Below are 13407 nucleotides of genomic sequence, written 5' to 3'. Positions count from 1 at the left end.
TTGAATAAAGCGCACATAACACATTTGAGAGGCGGCATATTGACAAATTATTTTTGGAGTTTGCATAATTGTTTTATTTTGAAGTTTTTAATCGGATGTTCGTCGTTCTTCGAGGTAGAGACTACGGTGGAGGCTTGAGTTGTACGAAGAACTTCCCATGGTAATAACACCTACGTTATCCTATATTATTTGAGTAATATAAGGGTGTTTTGGCTTGTTCGCGTCTCTTTTATATGTCTGTTTGTTGTAAAGAACGCTGTTGTTGCTTTATTTTTCTTGACTTCCCTGTGGTTGTCGTATTCATCCTCTCTCTTTCCCTCTGTGTTTCAAGCACCTGAACAGAAAAAATAAATACATAACGTTTCGACGACTTCCAGTTTATCTGGGTGATCCTTCGCCTTTCACTCCGTCTTTTTACCGTCTCAGAAACAGTGTTTCACATTAGCCTTATCTGGCTTTTGTTTTTATCTTTCACTTGTTGGCCACCAGATAGCACAGTTGCATTTTGTCAAGTCTGTTTGCAGTGTGCACTTGTTTTCAGTTCCAGTGTTGTTTCAATCCTAGCGTGTTATAACTCAACAGATGACATCCTCTACATTTTTGGTACTGCTGCTTCTTCAGTTCGACTTTGGACAAAGCTCCCATAAACATCTGCATGATGATCATTACATCGGACAGCAGCACAACCCTGAACACGACATGAATGTACTGCTGGGAGATGAGGTGGCTTTTTTTCATATTTTTTGCACTTTAGAGCTCCATTTCTATCCTTCATCCAGCATCTCCTCACTTTCTTGCCCTGCTTCTTTTACGCAGAGGACTAATGAGATAAAGAAACTCAGCCCAGCAGATCAGAAGATAAAAATGATGGATATTGTAAAGAAGATTGATACAAATGGTGACAATCTGCTAAGTGCAGGTATATTTGTGCTTCTCCCAGTAAAGCACAGACAAACAAAGGGGATTAATAATCACACTCAGGCTGTCTGTTTTATCCACAGAGGAGATTACTCTCTGGATTCAGCACGTCTACAGAAAATATGCTCTGGATGATGCGGAGGAGCGCTTCCCTGAGTTTGACACCAATAAGGATGGTGTTATAACATGGGAGGAATACAACACGGTGGCTCATAACCAGCTCTTTAGTTTTGATGACGATGTTGTTCTGGAGGATCCAGAGCAAGAGTCTCTTAGACATGTGAGCAGACTTTAACTCTCTTCTTACACATCACAGATTAATATATCAATCAGAACTCTAACACGGGCTCATACACCATGCAGCTCCATCGAAAGGAGAGGAGGCGCTTTGACTTTGCTGATGTGGATGGCACACCTGGCCTCAATGTGACAGAGTTTCTCGCCTTCACCCACCCTTCTGAAGTGGATCACATGGCTGTGAGACATTTAACTCCTAATCGTGCAAAACCTGATATGATAATGCATGTTTCCATCCACACTAAGTGTGCTCTTTGAGTTTCATGTGAAAAATCTATTGGGGTTTTCTTTTATTTTTCTAATAGGATTTTGCCATTGAGGATGTCTTGAGTGAATATGATACAGATAAAGATGGATTCATCAGCCTGAGTGAATTTATTGGAGACGTTCGCGGCGATGGTAAGGCTGAGATTAAACCAAGCATGCAGCCTTTTTGTTCTCTTTCTCGTCTGTGCAGTGTTAACATTTCTCTTTTTTCTATGTATATTTTTTTAATCAGATGGTGCCCCTTCGAAGTGGGAGATCGAAGAAACAGTGCGATTTAAAGAACTGTATGATCAAGATAAGGATGGCAAGCTGAATCGAGAGGAGCAGCTCCGCTGGATTGCACCGAACAGCTACGGATCAGCAAGAGAAGAAGTAATGTCTTCTATCATGTGCTCAGCTTTTTTTTCTTTTTCTTTTTTTTCTGTTTATAGTGGATAAAATAAAGAGTGAAATTATTATAAGCGTGACATTTTAGAAGAAGAACAAGTTTAAACTCCTGAGCTTCTAGCTTCCAATTGAAATTCGAAATAAAGAATTACTAAGGATTATGAATTATTAACAAAGCATTTAACCCTTAACCTCCTGAGATCTGATATCTTGTGTTTGCTTTTTTAATTTCCCCTGGATATTTGGGATTATGTGAATCTGTTAAGCGCCATCTTTTAACAGAAATATATGTGCAGTTTAAGATATGTCATATGGGGATGGGTTTATTTTAAAGTGTAAAAGAATAAAATCAATCAAATTGTGTATTTGACTAATTCTTCATTCTTTATTGAGCAGAATGAAGGATTAGGTGCAGAAAAGCTGATATCTAATGTCCCCATGTGAGGATGCAGGGCCTCAGGAGGCCAGCAGACCACTTAAGGTGAAAAATAGTAAACACTTGTGAGGGAGAGAAATGTTCTCTGAATAGCAGTGACTTATTTTAGTGCTGCAGATGAGATCATGTTGCAATAATAATGGTGATGCGTCTCTCAAATAGTTCCACACAAAGCCAAGACATACTTCTATTTAACTTTGATGCAGCCCAACAAATGTCCCATTTCTGCATAGACAGACAGGTCATATTCAAACTGAAACTTTAGCTGACCGTCCTGACCATGTCTACATGCCTAAATGCATGCATGCTGCTTAAATACTGCTGTCATGTGACAGTATATATTTGCATTGTTCGTTTGAACAGGTGTTCCAAACAAAGTGCACCTTCTGATACAGTAAACTAACATTACCAATTTGTATGATATTATAATAACAATAGAAGTTTATCAGAAAACCCTTAAGACACACCCAAACTTGCCTCACAGCGCACCATTTGTGACCTCATGTCCTAAGAGGTGCACATGCATCTCCTCCTCAATGTTGTAAGGCTTTTAAGACATGAAAATGTTTGCAACACTACAAGCAGCAAGGGTGACTTGCATCTGTGGCAATTTCCCATCAGCAGAGTTGCCATGCAAACAACCTGAGCACCATAACAGTCTCATATTGTGCAAATGTTTAACATCATCTACATCCACGTGGAAGTAAGCCTGCGTTTTGCAGGTTAAAGGATCGTACAGTGAATGGAAGAGGGATGTTTATTTTACGATAATTTTCTTAGCTTTTTTTTTATCTTTCTTTTTTTGATGGTCTAACCACACCTTTTAAAAGCATGCGTCATACCTAAAAATTAGGTCATGGAATATCCTGTATATTAGACCCTTCCTTGCCCAGAGGTCCTGGAAAATTTTCTTAAATTAATCCACAGTTAAGGCTTCTTTTCTCTCCAAGATGATTTGGTAGCATATACACTGATATTTTTGCTCTCCTGCCATCAACAGGCTCTTCACCTCATCAAGGAAATGGACCTCGATGGAGATGGACAGATCTCAGAGGCTGAAGTTTTGAAAAATCAAGAAACATTCATGAACAGCGAAGTAACAGACTACGGCAGACATCTGCACCTGACACATGATGAATTATAACAGTCTCCTTTGGTTTAATGTAGAGCTGTTATTTGTTTCAGTAAATGATTTCATGTCGTTTTTTTCCTCCCTGTCTGTTATAGAAAGGTTGTGGTATTTACGTCACCCACCAATGATCTCAGCAGTCACAGATCCTTTGCGTGTTATATCTGATCTATTGTTCGGCTCGTGTACAATATGTTACAAAATGTGAACAAAAGCTGAAGACTTACACAACAGTACATGTTTGTGGGCAAAGTACTGGATTGCATAATGTTGTAGGGAATTCCTTGTATTACCCTTAAAGAGCAAGAAGCATCACAAAGTGGAATTTTCAGTTTTCATGAAAAAGTACTGAATCCAATTCACATTAAACAAAGCAGATTTTGTTTTGGTTGCATGCTACAGTTTTTTTTTTTTTTAAATAGTGTCCGCTATTACTTCAGCTTTTGGTAAGTGCTGACATGTTGCAGCTCTTCCTCATTTAAATCAAATGAGTAAGTGAGTGTGAGCTCCAGCATGAAGCTTCGCTTCCTGAATGTGTCATGATCTGTTTCACTTGTATCAAGCCACAGCCAGCTACGCTGCTTGGAGTTAGAAGTGGCTGAAAGTTGAGTGCACTCTACAGCTGGGACTATTTTTTTAATATACGGCCAGGATGACATTACAGTTTAAAGATGCCTTTTGGGTGAGTCGTTGTCATGCTGCTAATTTTTCTTTACTTCTGGGTGCTTTGCATGTGCAGGAATAAAGTAGGCTACAGGTTTTGTTGAACCGTGAAGCCAAACTTTCTGAAACTACATAATGTATCTGCACACTACTAAGCATGTACCAGAGATTTACTTAGTTTGTCATAGCCTCTCCATAGGTAGTTCACTCCTTTATCATTCAGCTTTTTTTTTCTCATTTGAAAACACACTGAATTGTTACAGTAAGTGATGACCAGTGGAAGCATTTTTATATCTAGATTGTGGTCATCATGTCCAGTTTATCTAGACTGAAGTGTCACACGATGTAAAGGATTCTTTCTCAGCTCAACCTTTTCATAATAAATAAATAAAAAAGTGGCTCAGCACAGTTGAGGGCTTCTTTTTTCATCGGGCGGATACAAGGTCATTTTAGAACATCTATGTGCCACCGTGCTAAATACACGAGCAAAACCACAAGAACTGGGTTGTCAGAAAGAGCAATCAACTTGTATAACTTAGAAGGTTAACTTTATACCGCAAAGTTATGTTCTTCCTTATTTCTATCTACCTTATCTCAGTGTTTTATATGAATGTAGCTTCTTTTTTTTTTTACATAAATAGAGATGTTTGGTACTCTACCCACACGGTTGCTTTCCATTCAGAACCTGCTGTGAAAGAGTATATAATAGTTTCCATTCAAATGCTGGTGAGATGCACAGTGTGTGTCTCCATGGCAAAAAAAAAAAACAGTCTCAAAATATCTAAGCAAACCTCACTGATAGTCATTCAAATCCTCGGCTCCTCTCTAAAGGTGATCACTGATTTTTTAAACGTGGAGGAACAGGAACGTTTTCTTACAAATGAGCATGGTTTTGGATTCGTTTTTACTTTCATTCCAAAACTGAATATCGGTGTGTGATTTCTATTATGGCTGAGAACTTTGTTAGTGAGCATAGCTGGTGTTTTATCAACCCAGGGATCAGACTTCATCAGCAATGTTGGTTATGAGACGATTCTTCAGAGGCTTAATGATGGTCGGCGGACGTGCAAAGAATTGGAGGAACTCTTGAAAATGAGGTGGGCTCTATGATTTTGGCTAGATTTGTACATTTGAAAGTTATTGCATTAACATATGGCTGCATTTATTCCCAAATGTCAATGCAGAGCAACAGCAGAGGAGAAATATGGAAAAGAGCTTATCACCATTGCCCGCAAGGCCGGGGGCATGTATGAAATCTGGTAGGTATCAGGTAGAAATTGCTTATCACTATACTTACTGCATCTAAGCAATAATTCTCTGTAATAAGAAAAACTCGGCGCTTTTTTTTTTTTTTTTTAAATAAATGATCTTTGTTTTATTTTCACAGCACTTTGAGAGCATCGTTTGATGAAATGAAAACACGTAAGCAAAAGATATCACATTATTTTACCAAAGCCGTTGTTACCCGGTCCATCCTTCATGTTCTTAGCCCCATGTCTTGTCCCTTTTCAGAAATTGAAAACATCGGAAATTTGCACATTCAGTTGTCTGGGCTCCTAAAGGAGGAGGTGAAGAGAATGGAGACCTTTAGAGAGCGACAGAAAGAACAGCGGAAAAAGGTGCCCATTTGAATGCTCATCTTGTTTGCATAAGCAGGATATTTTTATTTATTTTTTTGGTTGCTTCTCTGTGTGATTTCCTGGTAACAGCAATGACTTTTGTTCTCAATTCTTAGTATGAAGTCATCATGGAGAAGGTCCAGAAGACAAAAGTCTCTCTCTACAAGAAAACATTAGAGGTGAGCTCAGCTCTTGCTATCATGATGACAGACCACAGGTTTGTGGTAGTTATTGTTTTTACTTTCACAGACACATGATGGTTTGAGCTTGAGTGAGGACATTTATTATTCATTACATAAAAGGCTTTAAATAGAATGAACAATGTCATTGACGTTTCTCTGTAAGGCCTGTCGGGCCTTGGGCCTCACTGTAACCCTAAAGCATTGTTGTGCATGTTTTAAAAGGCAAATTGTTTAAAAAGTCAATACAGCATATAAAAAAGGGGGCAGATTTTGCACCCTTGTGTTACACTGTAGATAAACAAAGATGCCTGTTCTCTGCTGAGAGGAAGGAAGTGAGTGAACTATTTTGTTTCTCCGGGTGCACATGCTTGACATCTCTTTTTTTCTTTCTTTTTTTTGACTAAACCCCCTCCAACTGTCTCTTCCCTCCACCTCCCACTCCCTTTCCTGTCAAGGCCTCATAAAGCAAGGTTTTAATGAGCAGTGCATGGGTTTTGTAGTTTCACATGGTTTCGGTTTGATTTCTCTTCCAGTCCAAAAGATCCTATGAGCAGCGCTGCAAAGAGGCAGATGAGGCAGAGCTAACGGCTGAGAAGCTGAGCACCGCCCCCACAGCCACCCCCAAACAGATTGAAAAGGTAGGTTTGCTCTACTGTGTGATTATTTGACCAAACTGTTGTTTTTGTTCCAGTTCACCCGTTTCAGTCTGAGCAAAGTCATTTCCCCATCAGTAAATATGATTTTTACATTGCTAAATAAGCTTGAGTTGACTCTGTTTATAACCTTTTAATGAATAATCATTTCAACAGTAGAACTGCAGGAAACATTTTTTTCAGACTCACTGGTGCATGTGGATTAATAGTTTCAGGTTTTATTCTTGTCAGAGTTGTCAATGATTCCAAGCATTAGTATTGGCATCAAGCATCAAGCCAAGCTTGTATGTACACGTTTTTAAATTTAGGGCGAGCTTAGAAAAACTTCAGCAGAGGAACATAAAAGAAAAAAAAAGTTTTCTAGAGTTAAACTCTGAATCTACATCATTCCGAGCAAAGTAGTTTAAATATCTGACTGACTAACAATAAGAGTGTCTTACGCACTGGCATTTAGTCACTAACAATATCTATGATATTCCAATTGAAAGCATGAAAAAACTTTACACAGAGAAATACAAAAAACGGTGAAGATTTACTAAGAAATCAGGAACTGGGTACTTTTTGTAAAACTTGGGATCATTGAGTGTTAATGAGTTACTAGAGAACATATAATTTATTAACTGAGGATTAGCTGATTATGTCAAGTGTTAGAATGACTTCCTGAACAATTTATTGTTGCTTAAGTCCAAACTGGCTGCCTATTTGTCTAAAACTTGACACATTAGTTCCTCTTTTTGTGAAAAAAAAAAAAAGAACAGAAATAGACATTTTTAAGTTGTATTTTAAGTAAACTGATACATCTCACTATTTCATATTCTGTATAGTTTTTCATATTTATATCCTGTTCATATCCTGTACATAGCTTGTACTCACTACAGCCTGTACATACTTATAGTTATAAAATATTCACAACATGCTTCATACCGTGTACATTATAAAATACCATAAGAGACCCATTTCTGTAATATACTTACATATCTATATTATTGCTAATATATATTGTAATATATCTATATCACTAAAGCACTTCTGGATGGATGCAAACTGCATTTCGTTGCCCTGTACCTGTGCATGTGCAATGACAATAAAGTTGAATTCTATTCTATTCTAACAAGTTACTGTTATTACTATTACTATGTTAATACTGTTCCCCTATTGCTTCACGATTTTGATTAATAAGGTAATAATTTGGTGTCACTTATTGGCTGAGTCAGTGTTAATCAAAACCTAATTAGTTTTATGTTGATATCCATCCATCCATCCATCCCATTCCATTTTTCCATTTTATTAAAACTGAATCCTCTTGTTTGATTTTATTGTTTGAGTAACTATAAGCTGTGGGTTTATATGTGCGTTTATATTAATTGTGGTATTATCATTATTATAATTTTTTGTGTCTCATATTTTTGCTCTTTTTTATTTATCAGATGAACAACAAATCCAAACAGTGGAGAGAGGCTGCAGAAGAGGCTGGTAAGGACAACAAGCAAAATTAAGTAGGATGTTTGAAATGCAGGTAGGAAACTGACAAGACATGATTTTTTTTTTAGGTTGGTGCTCCTATGAACTTCGCTTTTACTTGAAGACACGATAAATAGCTCAAAGTGCAGCTATTTATTTTATATTCAGGATAAACTGAACATTAAAACTCAAAATGTTTACTTTGGTTTTTGCATTTTGCTCATTTTTCCTTTAGAGAAACAGTACACGACAAACATTGAACAGCTTGACAAGATCCGTCAAGAGTGGGAATCGACTCACACTGACACATGCGAGGTATGCTTTTAAAATGTGCATTTTCTCTCTCTTTCTCTCTCAAATTGAAACGGCACGCTATGGCTTAATATTTTTCTAGAATATACTGCTATTTGTATATTTATAGAATATACAAATAGCAGTATTTGAGGCCTGCTTTGCCTTTGAGCGAGTGTAATACTTCCCATTCACAGAGGATAGTGACACATAGTGAGTCACTAATGTGCCCAGAACATTTCCGGGCAATAAGACCTCTCTTTATGTGATAAGATCAACAAAGCTGAACTAACCATTCAACAACTTCACACAACCCTATAAGAACACTTGCAGATGTCAACTCATAACACATTTACATACAAATGAAAACCCATGCTCAAATATATCTAAAAAAATGTTTGTTTGTTTGTTTTTGGGGTGGCAGGGGCAAGGTACTAAAACCTGTACTTTGAGCTCACCGAAGGCTTAAGTTTCCACTTGTGCAGGAAGCTGCTACTTGCAACACTTTATTTTTAAGACTATATAAATACAGTTTCTAGCCTCAACATAAGTGTCCACTCAAACTGCTCTTTTGTAGATATTTCAGCAGCAAGAAGAAGACCGCATCAGTGTTGTTAGAAATGCCTTGTGGGTGCATTGTAACCACTTATCAATGCAATGTGTGAAAGAAGATGAGGTGAGTGCAGCTGCTTTTCATTCACCTGAATTGGACAGAGAGGTAGCATGCTTACAATGTTTTCTGGACAAACTGTTCTTTCAGTGCTATGAAAATGTGAGGAAGTCGCTGGAAATGTGTGACATCGTCACAGACAACAACGGCTTTGTTGAGATGAAAAGCACTGGCTCAACCCCCCCAGGTAGGTATTCAACCTGCTGCCTTCCTGATTTGGATTTGAATATGTTCTAAGCTGAACATTTTAATATTATCTTTCAACTCTAAAGCATGCGACGGAATGCTTAGCAGAGGAAACAGGAAAGATGAATGGTGTACCAGGCTACTGGATCTGTAAAAACAGATTTTTCTTTCTTTCCACAGCTCCAGTTGAATATCAAAATTACTACGATAAGAATCCTACAGCTGAGAGAAACGGCGGAGTTGGATTTGTTGGAGTCATGAAGAGGTTAGATTGTCACCACATCAAGAGAATAATAAACATAGCTTGTACTTCTTGCTCAATATCTTTTGTGTATCCCTTACTGAATACTTTCCTCAATTTCTAGGTTTTCAAATCTTCTGCAGGGGAACTGTTCCAGTGGCTCGAAAGTAAACATCAACGAAGGAGTTCCCCAGTCTGCAGGTAAAGTACCATCGTGTTGGGATGACACTGCAATTTCTTACTGGAAGTAAACAAATGTGCAAGTCTTTTAATCTTGGTAACAAACGGTGTAGAACAGCTCTAAGTTCTTCTTTATACAAATGATTTCCAAGCTCGGGAATGAACACAAGGTTGTGCTTATGACGTTATAGTGGGAAATGTGGAAGCAGAGCAGCGAATCTGACACAGTACAAGTTTTGATTCCAAATTTTTAAAAAAAGTCCTTAATTAGAGCCTAACTGGTTCAGTTGGTGAAAGAGTACTTCAGCTGATGTTATCTGGCTGTGGGGTCAGAACAAGGGAATGGTAATACTGCTGCACACCGCACCAAAAAACTAAATGACCTGATCAGATGTGTACTTTGAGCTAAATATTGTGAGTGTGTGTGCTATACACAGTAGCGGGGTGGCTGTGGCTCGGGTGGCAGAGCAGATCAGCTACTGATCGGAAGGTTGGTGGTTCGATCCTTGGCTTCCCCAGTCTGCATGCCAAATATCCTTGGCATCCATACTAACCCCAAGTTGCCTTCCGATGCGTTCATCGGAGTATGAATGTAGTTTAGTTTGCACTTGAGTTTAGAAGTGAATGGGTGAATGAGGCATGTTGTATAGAGCGGTTTGATTACTCCGGCGGAGTAGAAAAGCAATACATAAGAATGAGTCCATTTAACATGTGATGTGTCTTTAGGAGAAACATCAGATGGAGTATATGCGTCCATTCCTGGATTCCAGGCGTCCCAAATGGGAAGTGATGAATACAAGGCGATATACGACTATGTGGCACAGGTCAGGTTCTGGGCACGGATTTTTAACTTCTACATAAGACATTTTCATGGCTCTAACATAGTAAAATAGGTTTTAGAGTAACATTATTTGCAAATCTTTGCATTTTAGTTCTAAGCATTTTGACTGATTTGAAAGATCACCCTTTGATTGTTTCTGTACCTGTTTAGGGAGAGGATGAACTCCCTCTATCTGTTGGAGATATTGTGATTGTCTTGGAACAAGGTGAAGATGGCTGGTGGACAGTGAAAAGAAATGGTATTTCTGGACTGGTTCCAGGCTCGTATCTTGCTAAAGAATGAGTCTAACAGCCGTATGTAGGACTGTGTAACTGCTACATTTCTGTGTACCTATTGTAAAGACTATGGAATAGAATAACCCCAGAGCTTCATCTTATCCGCCATTACCTTTCTGTTGTAAGTATCACTGAAGCACCTGTAGGATTTAGAATTTTGACACCCTGTTATGGAGAGAAATCAGTCTCAAAGGTGTCACAGATGTGCATCTACAAGCACAAACTAGGATGTATAAATGTGTGTATAAATTTTAAGAATGCACAAATGTGTGCTCTACACCCAAATACAAAGCCATTTGAACACATTTAAAAATATTTTATATTAGTTTATTATTCTTGAATAAATGGTGATCATGCATGCACAAATTTTAAAGCTTGACTTTACAGATCTGATCATTTACACTTTCAAAAAGCTTCCTCTGCTTACAGGTGTCAATTAAATGACCGTAATCTAATAAGGACAGATCATGTCAGGTGTGCAATTGGGGTATGAGATACTTCTCATTTCTTTCAGCAGCAGATCCATAAATGCATGTTGTTTTTAAATGCTAGAATAAAAACTGGGACATTTGGGTTTTCTGCTTATTCCTATCCTAATTCAAATAAATCAGGTGTATTTTCTAAATGAAGAGAATAGCTTGTTAGCCCTCGACTAGAACACAAACCAATTACAGATGCTATACAGACTGATGCATAGCATATGCTAAAGTAGTAAAACCTACAAGCTAATATAGGCTAATAGTTAAACCTATAAAGTAGTTCACAAGTGAAGCAAAATAAAACAGACAAGTCACAAAGACATCTGCTTTAAAAGCAAAAAAAGGGGGAAATAGAAGTAAAAAATTATTGTATTTCTTTGTGCAGATATCCTTTGTGCAGAGTCCCTGACCCAATATCTGCTACTGGTACTAAGAGTTCAAAGTTATAGCTGGAAGAAATGTTTGCAAAACGTGCAGGAAGCCAGCACTCTGCGACATTTTAACACACATAATTTAGAGGGTTGCTGGTAAAGGGCCCAGTGTGAACAATTTCAACAGCACCGCTTTCAACATCCTGTGAAAGCTGAAGATGCTGTGACAGAGCCTCAGCTAAAACTATTCTTGACCACATACAAAACAAGATAGCAAATATCCAGTAGTGTGTATTGCAGTCTCACCCCAGTGTACTTCAGTGGAACCTGTGAAGGGAGAAGTGACGTCACCCTATATTTTAAGTAAACACAAAGAGTACAGTGGGGTTTTTTTGTTTTTTTTTACCTGCAGATTTTAAAAAATCCTTTCTAGGACAGTTTGTGTATGTTTTTAGCAGACTTGAGGAATCAGAACCATGAAAGGGAAACTAACTGGAAAGACAGTTAGTAGTTGACAGTGGTACAACGCATCAAGCCTCCACAAAACATTATTCCCCAGTGTTCTGCATAAGCCACAGTGAAATCAAACTTTTTAATTAATCTTAGACTCGTGCATGACTGTTAATGAACTATTTTAAACCACCTTGCACATGGGGTCAACAATGACAGCCATATTTTACTCAGCTTAGTCAAATACCCACACATCTAGCTGATTTCTCTCCATTTTAAAACGGGAGTGTACCGGTTAGTTAAGAGCCTCAAAAGTAAAGCGAAAGACACTAAAGATGAAAGATTTTAGGACTAATAAACTAAACACATAATCCTAAAATTGATTGAATGTGAGCAATAGTGCAATTTATTTTCAACAAATTCAGCTGTTCAGGAATAACAGTCTATACTTGACTGCTTATTTGTTAATTACACTTATAGATATGTCTTATTAGTGTCATATTTAAAGTGCATGTGTTTTTGTAAGTTTATTATGAATAGTTTATTCATAATAAACTATGACATACTATTATTAAAGTTCTCACTTCAAATACTTAAGCCTAATGAAAACAAAATCAAAATGGCTTGTGAATAAAAAATTAATGCTAGGAGCTAATTGACATCTGCAGATGCCAAAATGCTGACAGTTCACGATCACTCATTAGGCTTACATTAATGTTAGTTTAGACGAATAACCGTGACCATTTATTAATCTTCATAGGCTGCTGAGTAGTATCTGTAATAGATAATCGTATGTGTTCTAGATGAGAGGTGATGATTGTATTTTGTTTATTTAGAAAAAAAAAAAAAAAAGGTTATTTGAAGTCATGTAGGAAGCCCAGATGTCCCACTCGCACTCAAATGCAGCATGTGTTTGGGGCTGAAAGAGTGAAGTGCAAACATTATCAGATTTGTGATTTGTGGGTAAAGTGTTTTCTGTTTGGGTGTGAATTGGAGCACGAATTTGTAAATTTCTAAATTGCACACAAATCATTATACATTAGATTTAAATTTTTAATTTATGCTTTTGAGGCTAAAAAGGGAAAGATTAAAAATGAGAACATCAGCAGGACAGTTCAGAGCAGTTTAGAGAAACTTAGGAGAAGATGTAATGGATGTAGTGAAGGAGGAGACGCAGAGGGTGGTCACATCATACACATTTGTGAAACTTGTGAGACTCATTTCTCTTTACAGCTCCTAGTGGCAGCAATATAAAAGCCTGTGGAAGTAATGCATACTATACAAAATGTAAAAAAAGGCCTTTGTATATTTTCAATGTGCAGATAATTGTAGTCTGAACACAAGTGCATGTAACGCATTTATTTATATTTATTAAATTGAACTGAAAAGACAAACCTTCTATTGTTTTTTT

At 37.5% G+C, this 13407-nt stretch overlaps 2 protein-coding genes across 3 annotated transcripts; both read left to right on the top strand.

The window, feature by feature from the left end:
- The first annotated feature begins 79 nt into the window (after positions 1-79).
- Positions 80-4495, top strand: rcn2 (reticulocalbin 2). 2 transcript variants are annotated; one of them, XM_004553167.3, is made up of 9 exons: positions 80-160; positions 583-723; positions 817-919; positions 1002-1198; positions 1282-1395; positions 1521-1614; positions 1715-1854; positions 2266-2350; positions 3306-3444. In XM_004553167.3, exons 1-8 carry the CDS (start codon positions 158-160, stop codon positions 2311-2313), a joined length of 840 nt encoding a protein of 279 aa, XP_004553224.2. In that variant the 5' UTR covers positions 80-157; the 3' UTR covers positions 2314-2350; positions 3306-3444. The 2 variants fall into 2 exon arrangements, with proteins under 2 accessions (XP_004553224.2, XP_004553223.2); XM_004553166.4 differs by lacking the exon at positions 2266-2350 and having other exon boundaries at positions 3306-4495.
- Positions 3987-13390, top strand: pstpip1a (proline-serine-threonine phosphatase interacting protein 1a). The gene is made up of 15 exons (XM_004553165.5): positions 3987-4116; positions 5094-5194; positions 5282-5356; positions 5485-5519; positions 5610-5716; positions 5833-5895; positions 6432-6536; positions 7979-8024; positions 8248-8327; positions 8881-8979; positions 9064-9160; positions 9340-9424; positions 9525-9601; positions 10307-10404; positions 10572-13390. The coding sequence occupies exons 1-15, from the start codon at positions 4087-4089 to the stop codon at positions 10701-10703; spliced, it is 1230 nt and encodes a 409-aa protein (XP_004553222.1). The 5' UTR covers positions 3987-4086; the 3' UTR covers positions 10704-13390.
- Positions 13391-13407: the final 17 nt, after the last annotated feature.

This window comes from Maylandia zebra, linkage group LG7, assembly GCF_041146795.1.
Source record: "Maylandia zebra isolate NMK-2024a linkage group LG7, Mzebra_GT3a, whole genome shotgun sequence".
NCBI lineage: Eukaryota > Metazoa > Chordata > Actinopteri > Cichliformes > Cichlidae > Maylandia > Maylandia zebra.
The sequence above is the reverse complement of the archived record's forward strand: the minus strand, read 5'-3'. Positions and strand labels throughout refer to the sequence as shown.